The 15,807-nt window shown below is 52.8% G+C and overlaps 1 protein-coding gene across 1 annotated transcript in view; it reads right to left on the reverse strand.

Annotated features, from left to right (window-relative positions):
• Adgra1 (adhesion G protein-coupled receptor A1) overlaps nucleotides 1-12,340 on the reverse strand; it is a 32,011-nt gene extending 19,671 nt beyond the window's left edge. The window contains exons 1-3 of the mRNA XM_012513493.2: nucleotides 12,208-12,340; nucleotides 10,370-10,493; nucleotides 6,032-6,177 (exon numbers count right to left, since the gene is read on the reverse strand). Of these exons, the coding sequence (XP_012368947.1) occupies nucleotides 6,032-6,177; nucleotides 10,370-10,493; nucleotides 12,208-12,257 (320 nt within the window). The 5' untranslated portion in view covers nucleotides 12,258-12,340. The remainder of the gene's footprint in view (nucleotides 1-6,031; nucleotides 6,178-10,369; nucleotides 10,494-12,207) is intronic.
• Nucleotides 12,341-15,807: the final 3,467 nt, after the last annotated feature.

A 15,807-nucleotide genomic window follows, 5' to 3' on the forward strand; every position in this document is an offset into this window, starting at 1 on the left:
CCTCCTCCTCCTCTTCCTCCTCCTCCTTCTCCTCTTCCTCCTCCTCCTCCTCTTTCTCCTCCTCCTCTTCTTCCTCCTCCTCCTCTTCTTCTTCCTCCTCCTCTTCCTCCTCTTCCTCCTCTTTCTCCTCCTCCTCCTCTTCCTCCTCCTTCTCCTCCTCTTTCTCCTCCTTCTCTTTTTCCTCCTCCTCCTCTTCTTCTTTCTCCTCCTTCTTCTCCTCTTCCTCCTCCTCTTTCTCCTCCTCCTCTTCTTCCTCCTCCTCCTCTTCTTCTTTCTCCTCCTTCTCCTCCTCTTCCTCCTCCTCCTCCTCTTCTTCCTCCTCCTCCTCTTCTTCCTCCTCCTCTTCCTCTTTCTCCTCCTCCTCCTCCTCTTCTTCCTCCTCCTCCTCCTTCTCTTCTTCTTTTGAGATAGGGTCTCACTATACAGCTTAGGCTGGCCTTGAGCTCACTTTATAGTCCACACTGGTCTTGAATTCAACAATCCTCCTGTTTCAGCCTCCCAAAGTGCTGGGATTACAGGTATGTGCCACCATACCCGGCTTCAGAGACCTTGAATGAAGACTGATCAGCAGGGTTAGAGAAAGGCACCCACGGTGGGGAGCCGGCCCCACCTATGCAGGCCCAGCCACATCCCACTAACTTACTGGGTGGGGAACATATCAAGGGCAGCCCCTGAGCTCCTGAGCAGCCAAGGATGTGCTCAGGACTGTGATCACTGATCTGTCCAGTGGTCTCAACTGTGATAAGATTGAGCAGTTAAACTGAGTATAAGACAGAGAGTGGTCCGACTCTGACAACTAGAATTCAGGGAAATAACAAGTGTGGACTGTGAAATTTTGGTGGGAAGTCCTAGTACGCTCCTGCTTTGTGAAGAAGGACCAGCTCGGGGACACAGTGCTACAGCCGTCCTGTCTTCAGGGTTTCTTATCTAATCTCCTCCATTAAGCCTCCCCTCTCTCTTCTCTTCCATACAGTTAGGAGTGGGGAGACCTGACAGCTTCCTTCCAGAGTGCGAGCCGTGGGCATGAGGCAGTGGCCTTGGGGCCCAGGCTGCTCTGCTGGGGCCTGTTCCAGGGCTAGCTCTCGCTTAGAGTCTGGACCTTGGCTTCTGGAGTGCTACCAGCAGTGGCGGCTTGGCTTCCTAGGCCACATACGCACGCGGCATGGTGTGTCGGGGCACCTGTGCTCTCCTGGGGGCCTGTGGGACTCAGCCTGAGCTAGTCAGGGGGTAGAGGAGACCTATGGCTGGTTCCTGAAAGAGCCTTGAGGAGGACTGAGCTGGCCTCCCTGCACGGAACTGTAGTGGGCATCTTGCTGTGCCTTGCGGCAATAGCAGGGAACAGGTCCTCTGTGCTTCCACCCTTCCAAGCAGCAGTTTTGAATCCTTTGTCTGGACCTCCTGGACCCTACCCACTGTGGCTTTTGTCCTTGCAGCCCTGTCAGATGACCTGCTGCCTAGAAGAACCATGTTCAGGAAAGCTATGTCCATGTCGCGAGTCTTCGCCTGCTTCTTGTGGTGAGTAGCAATGGGGTCCTGCCTGCCCAGAAGGGTAGTAGATCCTGCTGGCGCTCACCTCAGAAGGCAGAAATGACACATCGTGCTAGAACAATATCGAGATCAGATGAGATGCTGAGGTGATTTCCTGGAGGTTCATTTAGCAGGCGTATATGGGCCCTGCTAGCAGAGCACTTCATAGTACTACCTTTAGTGAGCAGGAGTTAGTTGCCAGGCTCTGATGACACAGGCCAAACAGAAGTATAGTTGTGGCCCTGAGAAGGGTAGTTCTAGTCCCTTGTGGTCACACTTGAGGTGGCATCTGGGAGGAAGTGTCAGTGGGATCTGCGCATCCGAAAGTCTAGACCGATGTGGATCCTGGAACAGTCACTGTGTAATTGGGCTGAGAGTCAGACTCCCATGAGCAAGAGCCGAGGGTGTCAGAACTGACAGTGGCCACCATGGAGGGCCCAGGGGAGGTGTTCCTGCATCAGAAGGGATCCTTGGCATGCTGGGGCAGCTGGGACGTGGCTCCATGTCCTGGGTGGGTGGTGTTCAGTGCCACCCATCACTCACATCTGTCTTCTTAGGGTCTACCTTCTTGCTCCCCCTAGGTTCATCCTCCTTTATTCCCACACCATTCCCTCAGAGGCCACGTCCTGCTCTGGCCTACGCTGGCCTCAAAACTCTGAGAAAGTCTTCCTCCTCTGGAGTCCCCCCAGCCCGGAGCTGTCCCTCCTGACCTCTTCTGCAGGCTGCGGGAGCACGGGCATTATTGGTCTGAGGCTCACACTACGCTCCAGGTAGCGTCTAGCGCACAAAGGCTGAGGCAGGACTAACGGGGAGGAACTGAGTCGCATTCACCTTGCAGCCATGTCTGCGTGGGCGACCCCAGAAAGGCCCCAGATCAGCTTGGTGAGGCCTGGGAGAAGCCTGGTCTGGGACCCAAGCCCTCAGCACTTCCTAGATGTGGTGGATCCTGCTGGTCCTGGTGTCACAGGCTCACAGCCTGCACAGCTCCTTGCACGCCATAAAAGCCACAGCGGTGAGTGTGGCCTTAGCCACATTGCCAGCTCTTCCCCTGTCCACAGAGCCAGGGGCAAATGCAGTGATTTCCAGACTCAGGGAGGAACAAGACACGTGTCTCACCGCCGTAGTGAAGATCGCTCCACAGAGAGAAGCCGTGCAGGGATGCGCCACTGCGATTAAGCGGATAGTGTTCTGTTCCTCTTGTTTCTAAGGTGCCCGTGTACTTCTAGAGATGGTGCTTCTCCCTGAATATTTAATGGCCCATGAAAATTAAACCACACACTCCTAAATAACCAGTAGCCAAGGAAGAAATTAAAAAAAAATACTCGAGATACATGATAAATCTGCACAATCCAATTTGTGATACAGCAACGCAGCTCAGGGAAATGTAGCGTTTAAACGTCTGCAGCAAAGGAAGAATCAAACACCTAATTTTTATACTAGAAGGAACTAAAAAAAGAAGAGTCAACTAAATCCAAAGTTGGTAGAAGAAGGGACATCGTCAGTGTTAGAGGAGAGGTAAAATAGAGAATAGAAAAATAGATAAAATGGATAAACCAATGTTGGTTCTTTAAAAAGGTCAACAAAACTGACAAAGCTTCCCTGGACCTCCCAAGGAAAAGAGAGAAGATCAATACTGATGTGCGGCTCTAGCCCAAGCAGTTAGGCAGGAAGAAGAAGTGAAAAGGATTTATACAAAAGCCCTACACATGGATGACACAATCATCATATATGTAGGAAACACTGAAGAATTAATAAAGTCATTAATAAAGCAATTCATCAAAGCTGCAGGATATAAGAGCAACACACAAAAATAAATTATATTTCTATACACAAGCAATGAATAATCAGAAATGAAAAGTAGATCCTATTTATGTACCATTATAAAGAAAAAAAACAGGAAAAACCTAGCTAAGGAGGTGTAAAATTTATTTGCTACAAATTACAAGATATTGCAGGAAGAAAGGAAAGACCTTAGTACATGAAAAGAAGGCCCATCTTGTAGATCAGAAGGGTCAGTCCTGTGGAAACCGTAACAATTCCTCCTGTGGTCTGTACACCAGTGTCGCCCCCATGCTAGGACCTGGACACAGTGCTTAAGCCCACGTGGGCCACCCTGGGCCCAGGTAGTTAACTTGTTCTGCACATGGCCCACCTCTGTATATGTGGGAGTCTGGGCCTCTCATGACCTGTCCCCAGGATATAAACTCCATGTCCCATGTCTGTCTGATCACTAGCTACATATGGGAGCTAGGCCTTGATGTTGGCTGCTTCTCTTGGTGTTCCCCTGGTTGGGTAGCTGGGGCTCCCATACTGTGGGCCCTGTGCTGGTGTGGGTTCCTGCTGCACCCCTGTTGTCAGGGAGGAGGCTGGGGCAGGCTAATTCTTTTCCACATGACCAGCAGGCATTCTCTGAAGGCCCAGCTGGAGGTGGGGTGTTTGCACAGAACCCGTGTGCACACGGAGGCATAGTTTGGGACTAAGGGGAGAGGAAACCAGTTGGATCACTATGTCAAATCACAAAATCTCCACTGTGATTCTATTTTGTGTTGCCATGGAAACCCAAAACCTCCATCAGGGTTGGGGCATGAGTAGGTGACTAACCTTAACAATGAGGCCCACGCAGTTGCGCGGTTTGGACTTTCAAAGCCTGATTCCCTGCCCTGCCAAACACTGATGGAGTCCTACCCCTTTTGGACTCAGTCCTGACCCCAGGTCACGTTCCCAATCCTCCTGTGAAGATTGTGGGTGTGGCAATGCCCTCTCCTTCCCAAGTAGACTTGGGAAGAGAAAAAGCCCCCAGCCTAGCCTCCCACCTGGTGCTCATGAGGGAAGGTTGGACAGTGTTCACTTACTTCATATCTGAAAAGTTTTATACGGCTGTATCTTTCTTGAAAACTCCAGGAAATGGGCATAATAGCCCCCAAAGCTGAACACACTCAGACCAGTTGTGGGGCTCAAGGAAGGCAAAGCTGCTGAAAATATTGAAAACCCAAAGAATATTGCCTGGTTTTCCACAGAAGCCCCTCAAGAACATTTATTCTTTGAATCTCTTGTTGGAAACTTGCAGGATGGGCCAGGGCAGTTGGGTTCCTTCTCACACGGAAGGTGACCCTGACCTGCTGTCTTTGGGAGCTGGTTGCCCTGCCTGTAGTGACTTAGGATCTAGTGGGAAGGGTCTGGCTAAGTGGGACATCATGGCCTGTCAGGGCATTTGGGGGATTTCCCCAGGGATGAGAAGTTCTCAGAGATCAGGAGCTATTTTCTGTCACTGTGGATGCGTGTAGGCTACACATAAGTTTAGAGTCTGGGGCCTGAGATGCAGACCTAGGGATGCTCACTGTGGGGCCAGGGGGAGGGTGGCATCCAAGTGGGACCCACATTGAAAAGGATGTGGCAGAGGCTGTGGGCCAGGGCATGGGGGGCCCCTGAGGAGACCTGAAAGGAAAGACTCCACCTATCCAGCTTTTCTTGCTCATCTTAGGAAGGGGTGAAACATTCCCCAACCATCCCCAAGCCAGACCAGAGAGCAGCAGAGGGACAGGCACTTGGTGGGACGTGGTGCTGGTCCCCAGTGGCCAGGCCGCCCCTGAATTTATATCTGCAGAGGGTGTGCACCTGTGGAGGGCATGCACACTGAGTCCGTGGCCATCTATGGGGGCAGAGGCAAGGAGTCATGGGAGACAAGCCACACTAGTGACCGAGTGGCACTGTGAGGATCACAGAACCATGGGATACTCCAGCTCGTAAAGGTCTGGGAGAGGGGCAGGGATGCCGGCTCTCAGGGCCACACCATGAATGGCAGCACACTTCGCAGAGCCCAGGAACAGGGCCTGCAGTCCACTGCTGGTCAGCACCACCACCTACGTCCACCATGAGTCCCCTGGGGAAGAAGCAGGGGATACCCTGCTGCAGTTGGTCCCTTTGCCCCATTTACTCAGGTCCAAAGTCACCTTGAAATCTGTGATCAAGTGCATAATGTTTTACTGCCAGCAAACAGCAGGTACCTTAGAGTCACTGATATCAGGAAATGAACCAAAGTCACAGCCACCCCGTCTTCAGCACAACTGCTGAGGGCACAGAGGGGCTCGTGCCAGTAACTGGGCAGCAGGACAGAACATGCCCAGCATACAACACACATGTCCTAGGGCCGCTGACTGCCAGTCACGGCCGTGCTACTCCCTTTGCCAGCACACTGCCCCTTAGCCCCATTCCAGGCCTCCGGCCTTGCCCCAGCTTCACTCCCTGCCCCTGGTCACACCCAGGATCTGCCTTGCCTTCCTTGTGCTCCCCCCATCCTCACCCCTGAGTGCTGTCCCCCAGTCTTCATCTCTAGACACCACCACCCCACGCTGCCCCAGGCCACCAATGAGGATCAGATTATCCTCAGGGAGAGCTCACTGACTGGTGAAGGAATCTGCCAAGAGCTGTAAAGGGTGCGTCCAGGGCAAGAGTTCGTGGGGCCAAGCATATGGAGGGGGCAGTGCCCAGCCCTGAGCTTGGGTACCTGAGCAGGGGCTTCTTGGGGAATGGTGGCTGGTCTGCGCCGGGGCACGGCAGGGCCTTCTTGGTCACTTGCTTGTAGATGTTCCTGGCAGTCACTCCAATCCACAGCATGGTGGAGAGCGTGGAGTAGTGCAGCACGATGCCCACCTGGGGAGGGAGAGTCATCAGCCAGGCCCGCCTGGGCCGCATCTGCCCCGGTCCACTGAGCTGCGGCGCTCAGCCCTGCCTTCCGGAAGCCTCTCTCCAGCCGTTTCTTTAGTGACCAGCAGTGAGATTAGGAGGAAGCTGGAGGGACGCTCCACAGGAGTGGCCAAGCCTCTTGAGCTGCTGAGCTATGCCGTGCACCTGCAGAAGGTGGGGCGGGGCCCATGGGGGTGTCTGAGGGGTGCCATGCCATTCCCCCTTTCGGGGCCTGTGTATGCACACCTCCCAGGAGACCCCTGCCTGTGTGGTCGGTCCACCAGGTGGAAAGGAGGCGCTGCTGCACAGTGGGATGCTCCCAGGTGCCACTGCGTGTAGGAAACAGTATCACAGGGATGAGGCTCGCACGACCCACCCAAGCAAGTGAGAGCGACTCATTGCTATGGAGACAGCCAAGCGGAATCCCCTCCACAGCACTTAGGCGCTGGCTAATTATGCATTCCACGCTCCTTCATCTCCATCTGATTCCATAAAATGAGGTTACCTTTGAGGTAATAACCTGACATTTCAAAATGACAAGTAAAATACTGTTATAATTGGAAAGGACATAAATGTTTAAGGAATACAGAGATTCTCTGAATAAAGTTAACATTGCACCATTACAATGATTTATCAAATCCAGAGTTCAATTTTTACCTATGAGCAAACTCTGCAGTGATTGTTGAGGATTTTGGAGGATGGAAAGATCAAAAAACTGTTTATAGTTTTGAATGAACTCTCTGTGAGGAGCTCACATGTCCTGTGAGCTGTCTTTTCCTTGGCTCTCCTGACCCTCAGCATCTGGGGCTGTGTGGGCAAGCTGAGCACACGGGCGTTACTCTGACTTGGCTGGGAGTGGGAGGCACCAGCACCTGCCAACGAGAGCCCTCTGCATTGGAGGGCAGCGGGGCAAAGGTGACTGAGCTGGCCTGGCCCTGATTTGAAGGGATGTCCCTCTTTCTTTTCAGGAATCTGTAGGATGGCTACAAACAGAGACCCATTCTACGAAGAAGCCTGCTCCTCAACTCTGGTGTACTGACCTGGAGCCCAGAAGAGGGAGGGCAGTGTGGCCACGACAGACAGCAGTTGGGCTGGGAGGTCTGGCTTTTTTCTCCTCTGATCTAAGGCTCACTTAAATGTGGACTTGGGGATCATAAGCAGGCATAAATGGCAGGACTCTGTCTCCCAAACATTCACTTTAGGCTGGAGATAAGAGGCGGTCACAGGGACTCTCTGCTGGTTTCCAGAGAGCGCCCTACTGTGGCGAAGGAAGGAGGCAGCAAGCAGGCGGCCCTCCCTCACTTCCAGACCCAGGGCCAGCGCTGACGCACATTCATTATGTGGGACCATCAGCAGCTGTCTGTTTTTGTTTATGATGTCACTGAGTACTTTAATGAGGCTCACGGTCATCTTTCTGTTGCCATAACAACTGTCTGTTCTCTCCAGCCATCCAGAGGTCTGGACCACTTTTCCTGTTTGTTCTGCTGTGAGGCTGCACCACAGGAGGAAGGGCCTGGGCATGGCGGTCACACGTTGTTGGGGCAGAAGGGGACAGCTCTCACTTCCACCAGTCTGGCTTTTCATCTGTGCCTCCTTAGGTGTCTCCCTCTCAGCATTTGGGGGATGTAGATGCCATGCTGGGTGAGCTGGGCTGGCTTTCCTCCACGCCTCCCAGGCTACAGATCAAAAACAGCCTGTTCTTTGGCTTACTAGCCCGTAGTGGTAAGACAGTCACATTTCCATCCTCAGGCACAGGAGAGTTAAACACCTGGGTGTGGTGGGGTGATTACCACAAGGGTTTGTTGGACACATCTGGAGCTGCAATCCTCAGCCCCTGTTGCCCCTGCTGCCCTGGGCCTGGCTCTGCTTCCACTGTTCACAGCTTGGCATCTTCCAGTGCACCGATGGCTTGTCACTGTGTCTGTCTGCACCCCGCCCCAGCGGTGGCTCCCCACCGCGAGTCTGGTGGGTAGGTTTCTGACTGTTCTGGGCACCCACAGCGCGCCCCAGCACTGGGTTAGTATGCTTGCCAAGTGAGGGGGTGAGTGAGTGGATGAGGCCTGGTATGTTCTGGAAAAGTACTCAGAGGACCAAGATGGCATCTGAAGGGCCACCATCTTTCCTATGCCACCAAGCGGGGGCCGTTCCCTCTGATAGGGATCCCAAGGATTGTCACAGGGAACCGAACATTTCTCACATTAGCATGAGCTTCTTTACCAATTGGAACTCTGCAGGTCTTTCCAGACCCGCCCCTGCTCCACTGCCATCCCTTACCAAACATCTCTGTGGGGCCTCACGTGGCCTTTGAACTCCCTGGGGCTCTTGGTTTCCAGGAGCTTTGTCTGGGCTGGCCAAGGCATGAGGACAGTTACAGCTTTGCTGCAGGGCCCTGGGAGCGGTTTGTCTGGAAGCCTGAGGCAATTCCAGTGGGCCGCGTGGCTGGCAGGTCCTCGCTGTAGAGTTCTTTGTGGTGAAGTGCAGTCATAAAGATAACGACCCGCTTGATTGCCTTTCAGAGGGCGTCCAGGCAGGGTTTATGGCAGGGCATAAACGGGGCTTCCCTGTGCTCCCTGTGGTTGTTTCCAGCTCGTGAGAGGTATGAAGGCAAAAGCCCCCACCTAAGCGTCCCTTAATGCTGGTATCGTTTTGCAGAGCCTTGCCTCTGTAGGGTTCGGACACGACACTCAGGCACACACTCCAGATGTCTTCTGGTGCCCAGGGCTCTGGGGCAGTAGTGATGTCTCCCAGACACAGCAACTGGCTCACACTCCCAGCCTCAACTTGGGTCAGCTGAGAAAGAAAGGGACAAGGCCGGGGAAAGAAAACAGCTCCAGGGCTGTGCTGGGCCAGTGTCCGGCAGGCAGGCGTGGGAACCACACAGAAGGAGGCTTGTGCTCACAGCCTGGATTTCCCTTGAAGCTCCGCTATGGGGAGACCTTCTCTTCCACAGACACTCCAGGGTGAGTCTCTCCTGTGGCCATGTGTGCAGGCGAAGAGGTCGGGACACGGCTAATGGTCACTGCCATCAGTACGGGGTCACACGGGCCCAGGGCAGTTGGGTGAAGGCTGCGCCTGTGGCTGCCAATAGATTTTGGCTAGTTCGTGAAGAAGCAGGATGATGCCTGAGGGTGCCATCAGCTGTAGTTGTCAGACAATGGCTCATGAAGTGACAGAACTGCAGGAGTCTTTGGTGAGTTTCTCTGGGTCCCTGAGCCTGGCCCCATCTGTGGGCACAGAGCCAGCCTGGGGGCTGGATGTGCATACCTGTGCTACCCTGGAACTGTAGTGAGGCTCCTTTCCTGGGCCCAGCACCATAGCCCAAAGAAGGTAAGACTAGCTTGGCTTTCATGGGAAGGTTTCTATCACGGGTTCTGCCGCTACAGTCCAGGGGTATTTTAGATTTCCTTTATATAAACCCAAACTAGATCATCCGTGTAAAGAGGCCCCATTTGGCAGCTCGCAGACCCTTCCTAGATTCCCCTTTCCCTGAGCTAGGATGGAACCGCCAATGGTGCCGCTCACTGAAGACAACCTGGTGACCTCCAAATGCCACAGCGCCTCCTTCAGATGGCAGGGTGAGGTTGGCACCAAGGAGGCCTCACTTGACCCTTCCTGATCCCACCCCGCTGGGTTCTTCAGGAAAGGCGGCTGTGCCCACTTCTCAGGGGGGTCATCATGCACTGAACGGTGAATGCCTAGCTCAGTGGTGGCCAGCCTACGGCACACATGCTACAGTGGGCTTTCTGAGTCACTGAAAGCTGTGAAAGATTCACTGCCACTGGAGTTGCATATCACATAGGTCTCAGAAGAAGCTGGTCCAATTGAAAGTACATTATTTTATAGAATCAAATGCTGAGTGGGTGACAGGGAGATAGCTCAGTAGAATAAGTGCCTGCCTTGCAAGCACAAGGTCCTGAGTTCAATCCCTGGTACCGGAAAAAAAACAAAAAAACAAATGCTGAGTAAAACAGTTGGCTTCAGATGGAGTGAAACTGTAACAGGGACCTGCTAGACACATGCCTAACTATTCCCTTCACCAGCAACAGCTGGACAAATACTAAAGTATTAGTTTATGAACAAGACAACACACATTCCTTTGGTAAGAATGTTGATGAAAACTTTCAGTTTTGTGGCATAGTGAGCCACAGACAGCACTCACCGCCTGGCACAGGATTGGGTATTTGGTGCGGTTGATGCCACCTGCGAACACAGTGAAGGTCAGAGCTGCGTGGAAGCAGAAGTTCAGGAGTGTGTGCCGGCCTTTCCTGCTGATCCGGATGGCACTGTGGGAAATGGGGATTTCACATTAGGAACCTGAATACCCAGGAACAGTGTGGAGACAGGCGCTCTTGTCCAAATGCAACACTCTGTTCTAGGGATAGTAAGCTCCGAGAGGGCCTGGGAGCAGCCTGTGCAGAGGACCACATCATGGGATGGAGAGGTGACCGTGCTGTGCATAGCTTTGTGGATTGCCAGTGGATATCTGTGTGGCGGAGCGCCTTATAGTGTTGGGCCTGGGAAGGCTTTCACAGGTTCTTGACCGAACTGATCATCTGACAAGCAAAGGTGCTAAGCCCCAAGACTGCACCTTACCCACAGTCTCAGTAATAGAAGTCGTGCCCCTGACTCCCAGAAGGCTCTCTGCCCTCTGTGCATGGGTGTCTGCTCCTCAGGAAGAGGGAGACAGCTGTGTGACTGTGAGCACGACTCCAGGTGACATGGTGCCTGGGGACACTGGGGTAGGACATTGTCTATAGCTGAGAGCATCTCCATGGCCAGAAACATGTCTAAGGCTCTGCCCAGCTAGCCATGGCCAGGACTGATGTTGCTCAGCTTACAACTATGACTTCATCAGGATCTCGAATACGTCCAAATTTCCTCCCATGATCACAGCTGCTACGGCCTAGAGGTACATATCACTCCCACGTTCATATGTTGAAACTTCATGCCCGTGTGACAGGATTGGGAGTGTAGGTGTTTGAGCACAGCCCTCATAGCTGGCATTAGTGCCTTTATAAAAGAGCCTTCAGCTGCTTTGCCCATCACACCATGTGAGGTCACGGGGTAAAGGTGCCACCTATGGCACCAGGAACCAAGAAAAGGTCCTTACCAGACACTAAGGCTGATGGTGTCTTGCACTGGATTCCAGCCTCCAGAACCATGAAAGCTCAATTTCTATCCTAAACAGCTGTTTATAAACCTCCCAGGTTGTGGCAGTTTGTTATAGCCGCACACATAGGCTGAGACAACAGCTTTGCACCTGCCTGAATCCCCTTTATGACTGTGGCCTTGGGCCTGGCTACCCGATCCTAAGACAGTAGCCTCAGCGAGGTCACCCTGCTCCTGCTCTTAGACGAGGTGAGCCTGAGCTTGCTTCCATGACCTGAGCCCCGGATGCGCTCAGACTTCTTCCCATCACTGCACCTGTGGCTGAGGCACAGGCGCTGCCCATGACTGTGATCATGGACTGGACTCTGGCTGTCTCCTCACACTTCCAGGACGTCTCCCAAGAGACACAGCAAGGCCACCCCCACTCCTGCTCTCAACCAGGGTGGCCAAAAGCAAGCTCAGAAGTATAAATGTGACTTTTCTCCCCTTCCTAGATAAGCATGCATGTTGCAAAGGCATACCAAAGGTTCTGCAGGCCTCTGGGCAGGGCCTTGGTGTACCTGAACACCAAGGGTTCAGCCTCTAAATGCACCCATTTAGAAAGGACTCATTCCATTTAGAAATGACTCATTCTATTTAACTTGACAAGAACAGGGAGGATGCTCTTGAGAAGACCTGATGCAGTCCAGAATGGAAGAGATGTGCTTTCCCTAGTGCTGTCCCCTTTAGGCTGCCCTGATGGGCACCCTGAGTGTGGACAGACTTGAGCTGGTGAGTGGTATGTGGAGTGTCTTCTAGGTATATCTTACTATGTGGAGGGGGTGAGGTCTGGCATCATGGATTTGCATTTGAGGGTGAAGGCATGGTGTCCCTGGTTGTATGCCTTACCTCTGGTGCATGATGTAGGTGATAACGGAGGCAAGGAGGCACAGTAGCATGACTGCAGTGCATGCATACACCACAGGGTGCAGGAACTCCCCCGGGTACTGGGGCAGGGAGAGCACAGTCTTCAAATCCTAGGAAGGAAGCAGAGGAGGAGTCTATACACACAGAATTTGAATTCTCACCTTTGGGTTCAGCCTCCACCCTCCAAGTGGCTTCAGGCACTTTCTGATTTGAGCTTTGCTCTGTCAGTGGCTCAGGAGGGGTCAGACTGGTGGCTGAGAAAGACCTCAGTGGATGCTCACAGAGGGGTCTGCAGGGAGCCAGTCCCCTGCACAGGGCTGATCTTCTCTTCCCCTGGCTCTACATGAATGTCTATATGGGGTTTTGAAAGCAGCTCCCAGAGGGAGGCAGCCTTTCTGCAGCACCAGACGCCTGGCTCCAGCTCCCTGTCAAGTGCTGCTGGCAGAGGGCAGGGCTCAGCCCTGGCTTCCGATATGTACTTGTCTGTTGGCAGTGCGCCTGCTCGGGTGTCTGGATGGGGCCTCCGGAAAGGCACCGAAACGCCAAATTTCCCCAACCCACTTCTGAACCTCACGCCTCTTGACATTCTGCTTTTAAATGTCTCCCAGGGGAATTTTATACCATATTTCAGCAGATCTGAATGTTGTTGACTCAAGCTGATGAAGAAAGAGAAGTTGTTAGAATAAAAAAATAGATACGGGACTAAGGACTTCACTGTTATTTCTGATATCCCCAGCCCCATTGTGCATCATAGCCAAAGTAAGAGGTTCAAGGTCCCAGGTCAAAGGAGAGCACAGCTTCTCTGTGGTAGAGGAAAGCCAAATGTTTCAGTGAGTGATTCTAGAACTGCTGGAGATTTGCCCTCTTTGGGCCCTGTGGGTGGTGCGCTAATCCCTGTGCTTAGGGCAGCGAGTCAAGCCTCCGGCTCCACGCTGCTGGGGAGATGTCCTGCTCTGGTGGGAAGTTAGAGCTTGCTGCTCCCAAGTGCTTTAGCCTCTGGCCCATGGATGGTGCAGGGACTGGGGAGACAGCTCAGTGGAATAAGTGCTTGCCTGGCAAGTGCAAGGTCCTGAGTTTGATCTCTGGTACCATGGATGGTGCAGGATGGGAGTGGCAGGAATGGACCTGAGCAGAACACACTGGATGCCATGGGGCTTCAGGACTCACCCCGCCACGTAGTCCCTCTTATCACCAGATCGTAAGCTCATGATGGAGCTGTCAGCTCATGACTGGAGCTGCCAGCATTAGGGAGTCAGGGATGCCACGGTCTGAGGCAACCTCTTTGGCAGACCCAGAGACTAGCCTGCTCCTGACTGACCAGTAGACCAGCCATCCTTGGCCTGAAGCCCTGGGAAGAGCCTGTGGTCTGAATCCCTGAAGCCTGGTGCTGCATAAGAGGGAAGCCTCATCCTGACCTTCATCTCTTCGCCCCAGGGCGTTTCCCCATGAGTGTGGGCATCCAACACCTGCCGGGAGGAGCCACGACAGGCACCTGGGGGGCCGGGAGAGGGAGTGGGCCTGTTCCATCAAGACTGCATCGGCTCTTTCTTCCTGGACACCAAGCACCCAGACTCAGCTTGGCTTTGCAGCACACTCTGGACAGTGCCCCTGTCCCCAAGGGGCTTTGAGAAGGTAAGGCTGCCTGGAGACCCCTGTACTTGCCTCCTCCACCTTTGTAAAGAGAAGAGTCCCAGAACCCAAAGCATCAGATTCCTCCTGCAGCAGGGCCGGCTCAGGGCCCCACCTAGATGCCCCTATGCAACTGTTTCCTCCCGGACACGTGACCAGGGGGGTGCTCCAAATCTTTCCTTAGTGTTCACCTTCTGAGATATTTGACATCTGGTGAAGGGGGACTTTTCTGTAGCCCTTCAGAGTGCAAAGCCATAATTTTTTTCATGGCTCAGCCATTTGCTGGCAAAAGGAAATAGCTCCAGAAGTCATAAGGAAAGCATATTTCTTGGAGCAATCCTGACATTGAGTTATCTGACAAGTGCTGTGCTTCTGAGAGCTGGGAAAGGCTTAAGATTCTAACTGGGCATAAGTGGTGTCCTCAGATTCTTGAACACATGGGCCTTTTCATTGGAGTCAGTGGCTGTCTGCCCATGAGGTCGACCCACCTTGGCCAACGTTAGAACTCTTCCCAGATACATGTGAGAGAGCTTTCCAGTGTGGTTTGCTCCTTGAATCCAGTTCTCTCCCAGTGCTACCAGGACATTTCCTTGATGGTGAGCTGGAACTAGGACCTTGCGCCTGTCATCAAGGCCCAGGGCTCACGAGTCCTCCACAGGCCTCCCTGGGACCACTGTCACAGTGGTGAGAGTACCTGGTGGGTTGGCCTTCTGGTTGGTTTCAGATTCCTGTCCTGCTGGGGAGGGAACTGGGGGACAGGATGATGCTGGGGAGTGGATGGCTCAGCTTGTACTTGAAACATCCCTGATGTTCTTTGTCTGAGAACTGTGTTCCTTCACCTCTGTCCCTAGGGCCTGCATAGGAGAGTTTGCATTTGGACATTTCTTATCCATGGGTTTTAAGTCACTTAGCAAAGCCCCTTCATGGAAACCAAATAAAAAAAATCAGAACAGTGCTGCCTGCAACAGGCAGACTTGTGCAACAGCAGAACTCTCAGAGAGCCAGGGTAGGAGGCAGAGGTTCTGGAACTGCCACCTAGCCAGGTCATGCTGGAGGCTGGACTTTTAGGCTGTGTCACCTTAGGGGAGGGGACCTGACTCTTGTCTGAAGGCCCAGTTTTGAGGCAAACAATCCCATAGGTGTGAGAAGCCAGCGAGGGGGCACACACTGTCATCCATGTGAAGCCACATTTCTGTGACTATGGTCAAGATGACTTGGGGGTCAGCAATGAACTTTGTAAGAAACAGGGATTTGATTTGGTTTCTTATTTTTTCTTTCTCCAAATTACAGTTATCAGCAGTGACTTTCTACATTTTTAGAGGTGACATTTAAAATTCAAAGTAGGTAATGCAAAATAGAGATATGTTTTATATTTTAAAGTTCACACATGGCCAAGCTCCTCTTGGAAGAGTCTACCGCGCAAATGTTCCTCAGGCAAAATTATGATGATGACCTGGTGTGCGGTTAGACAGGCTCTGCCTGATGGGTGGATGCTTCCCTTTGAGGCTGCAACACCACAGCACTCGCTGGAGCAGCAACAGCAAGCAAGCCTGGCTCTCAGGTCAAGACTGAGGAAACAGCCCAGAGCGCCCTCGGGGTAGGCCGAGGCCAGAGGCTGGTGCGCTGCTCCTTTCTGTGCGGGTCGGCAAGCCTGATTTGAAGGTGCCACTTTGGAAATGACTCTTCTCTCTTGGGCAACACGGGGGTCCTCCTTTCCGTGGGCTGGCCTACAGCTAATAGACCCGCACGCATCCTGGCCCTGGTATGCAGAAATTCGCATTCTCTCCTTTGCTTGAATCATGGGTTTCCTTTACATTTTTCTCTTATTTTGGTTGGATATGCCCTTTGTGGCATTTTCTTTCTTTCTTTCTTTCTTTCTTTCTTTCTTTCTTTCTTTCTTTCTTTCTTTCTTTCTTTCTCTCTCTCTCTCTCTCTCTTTCTTTCTTTGGTTCT

The sequence above is a fragment of the Octodon degus genome, unplaced genomic scaffold (assembly GCF_000260255.1).
Source record: "Octodon degus isolate 3935 unplaced genomic scaffold, OctDeg1.0 scaffold00010, whole genome shotgun sequence".
Taxonomy (NCBI): Eukaryota; Metazoa; Chordata; class Mammalia; order Rodentia; family Octodontidae; genus Octodon; species Octodon degus.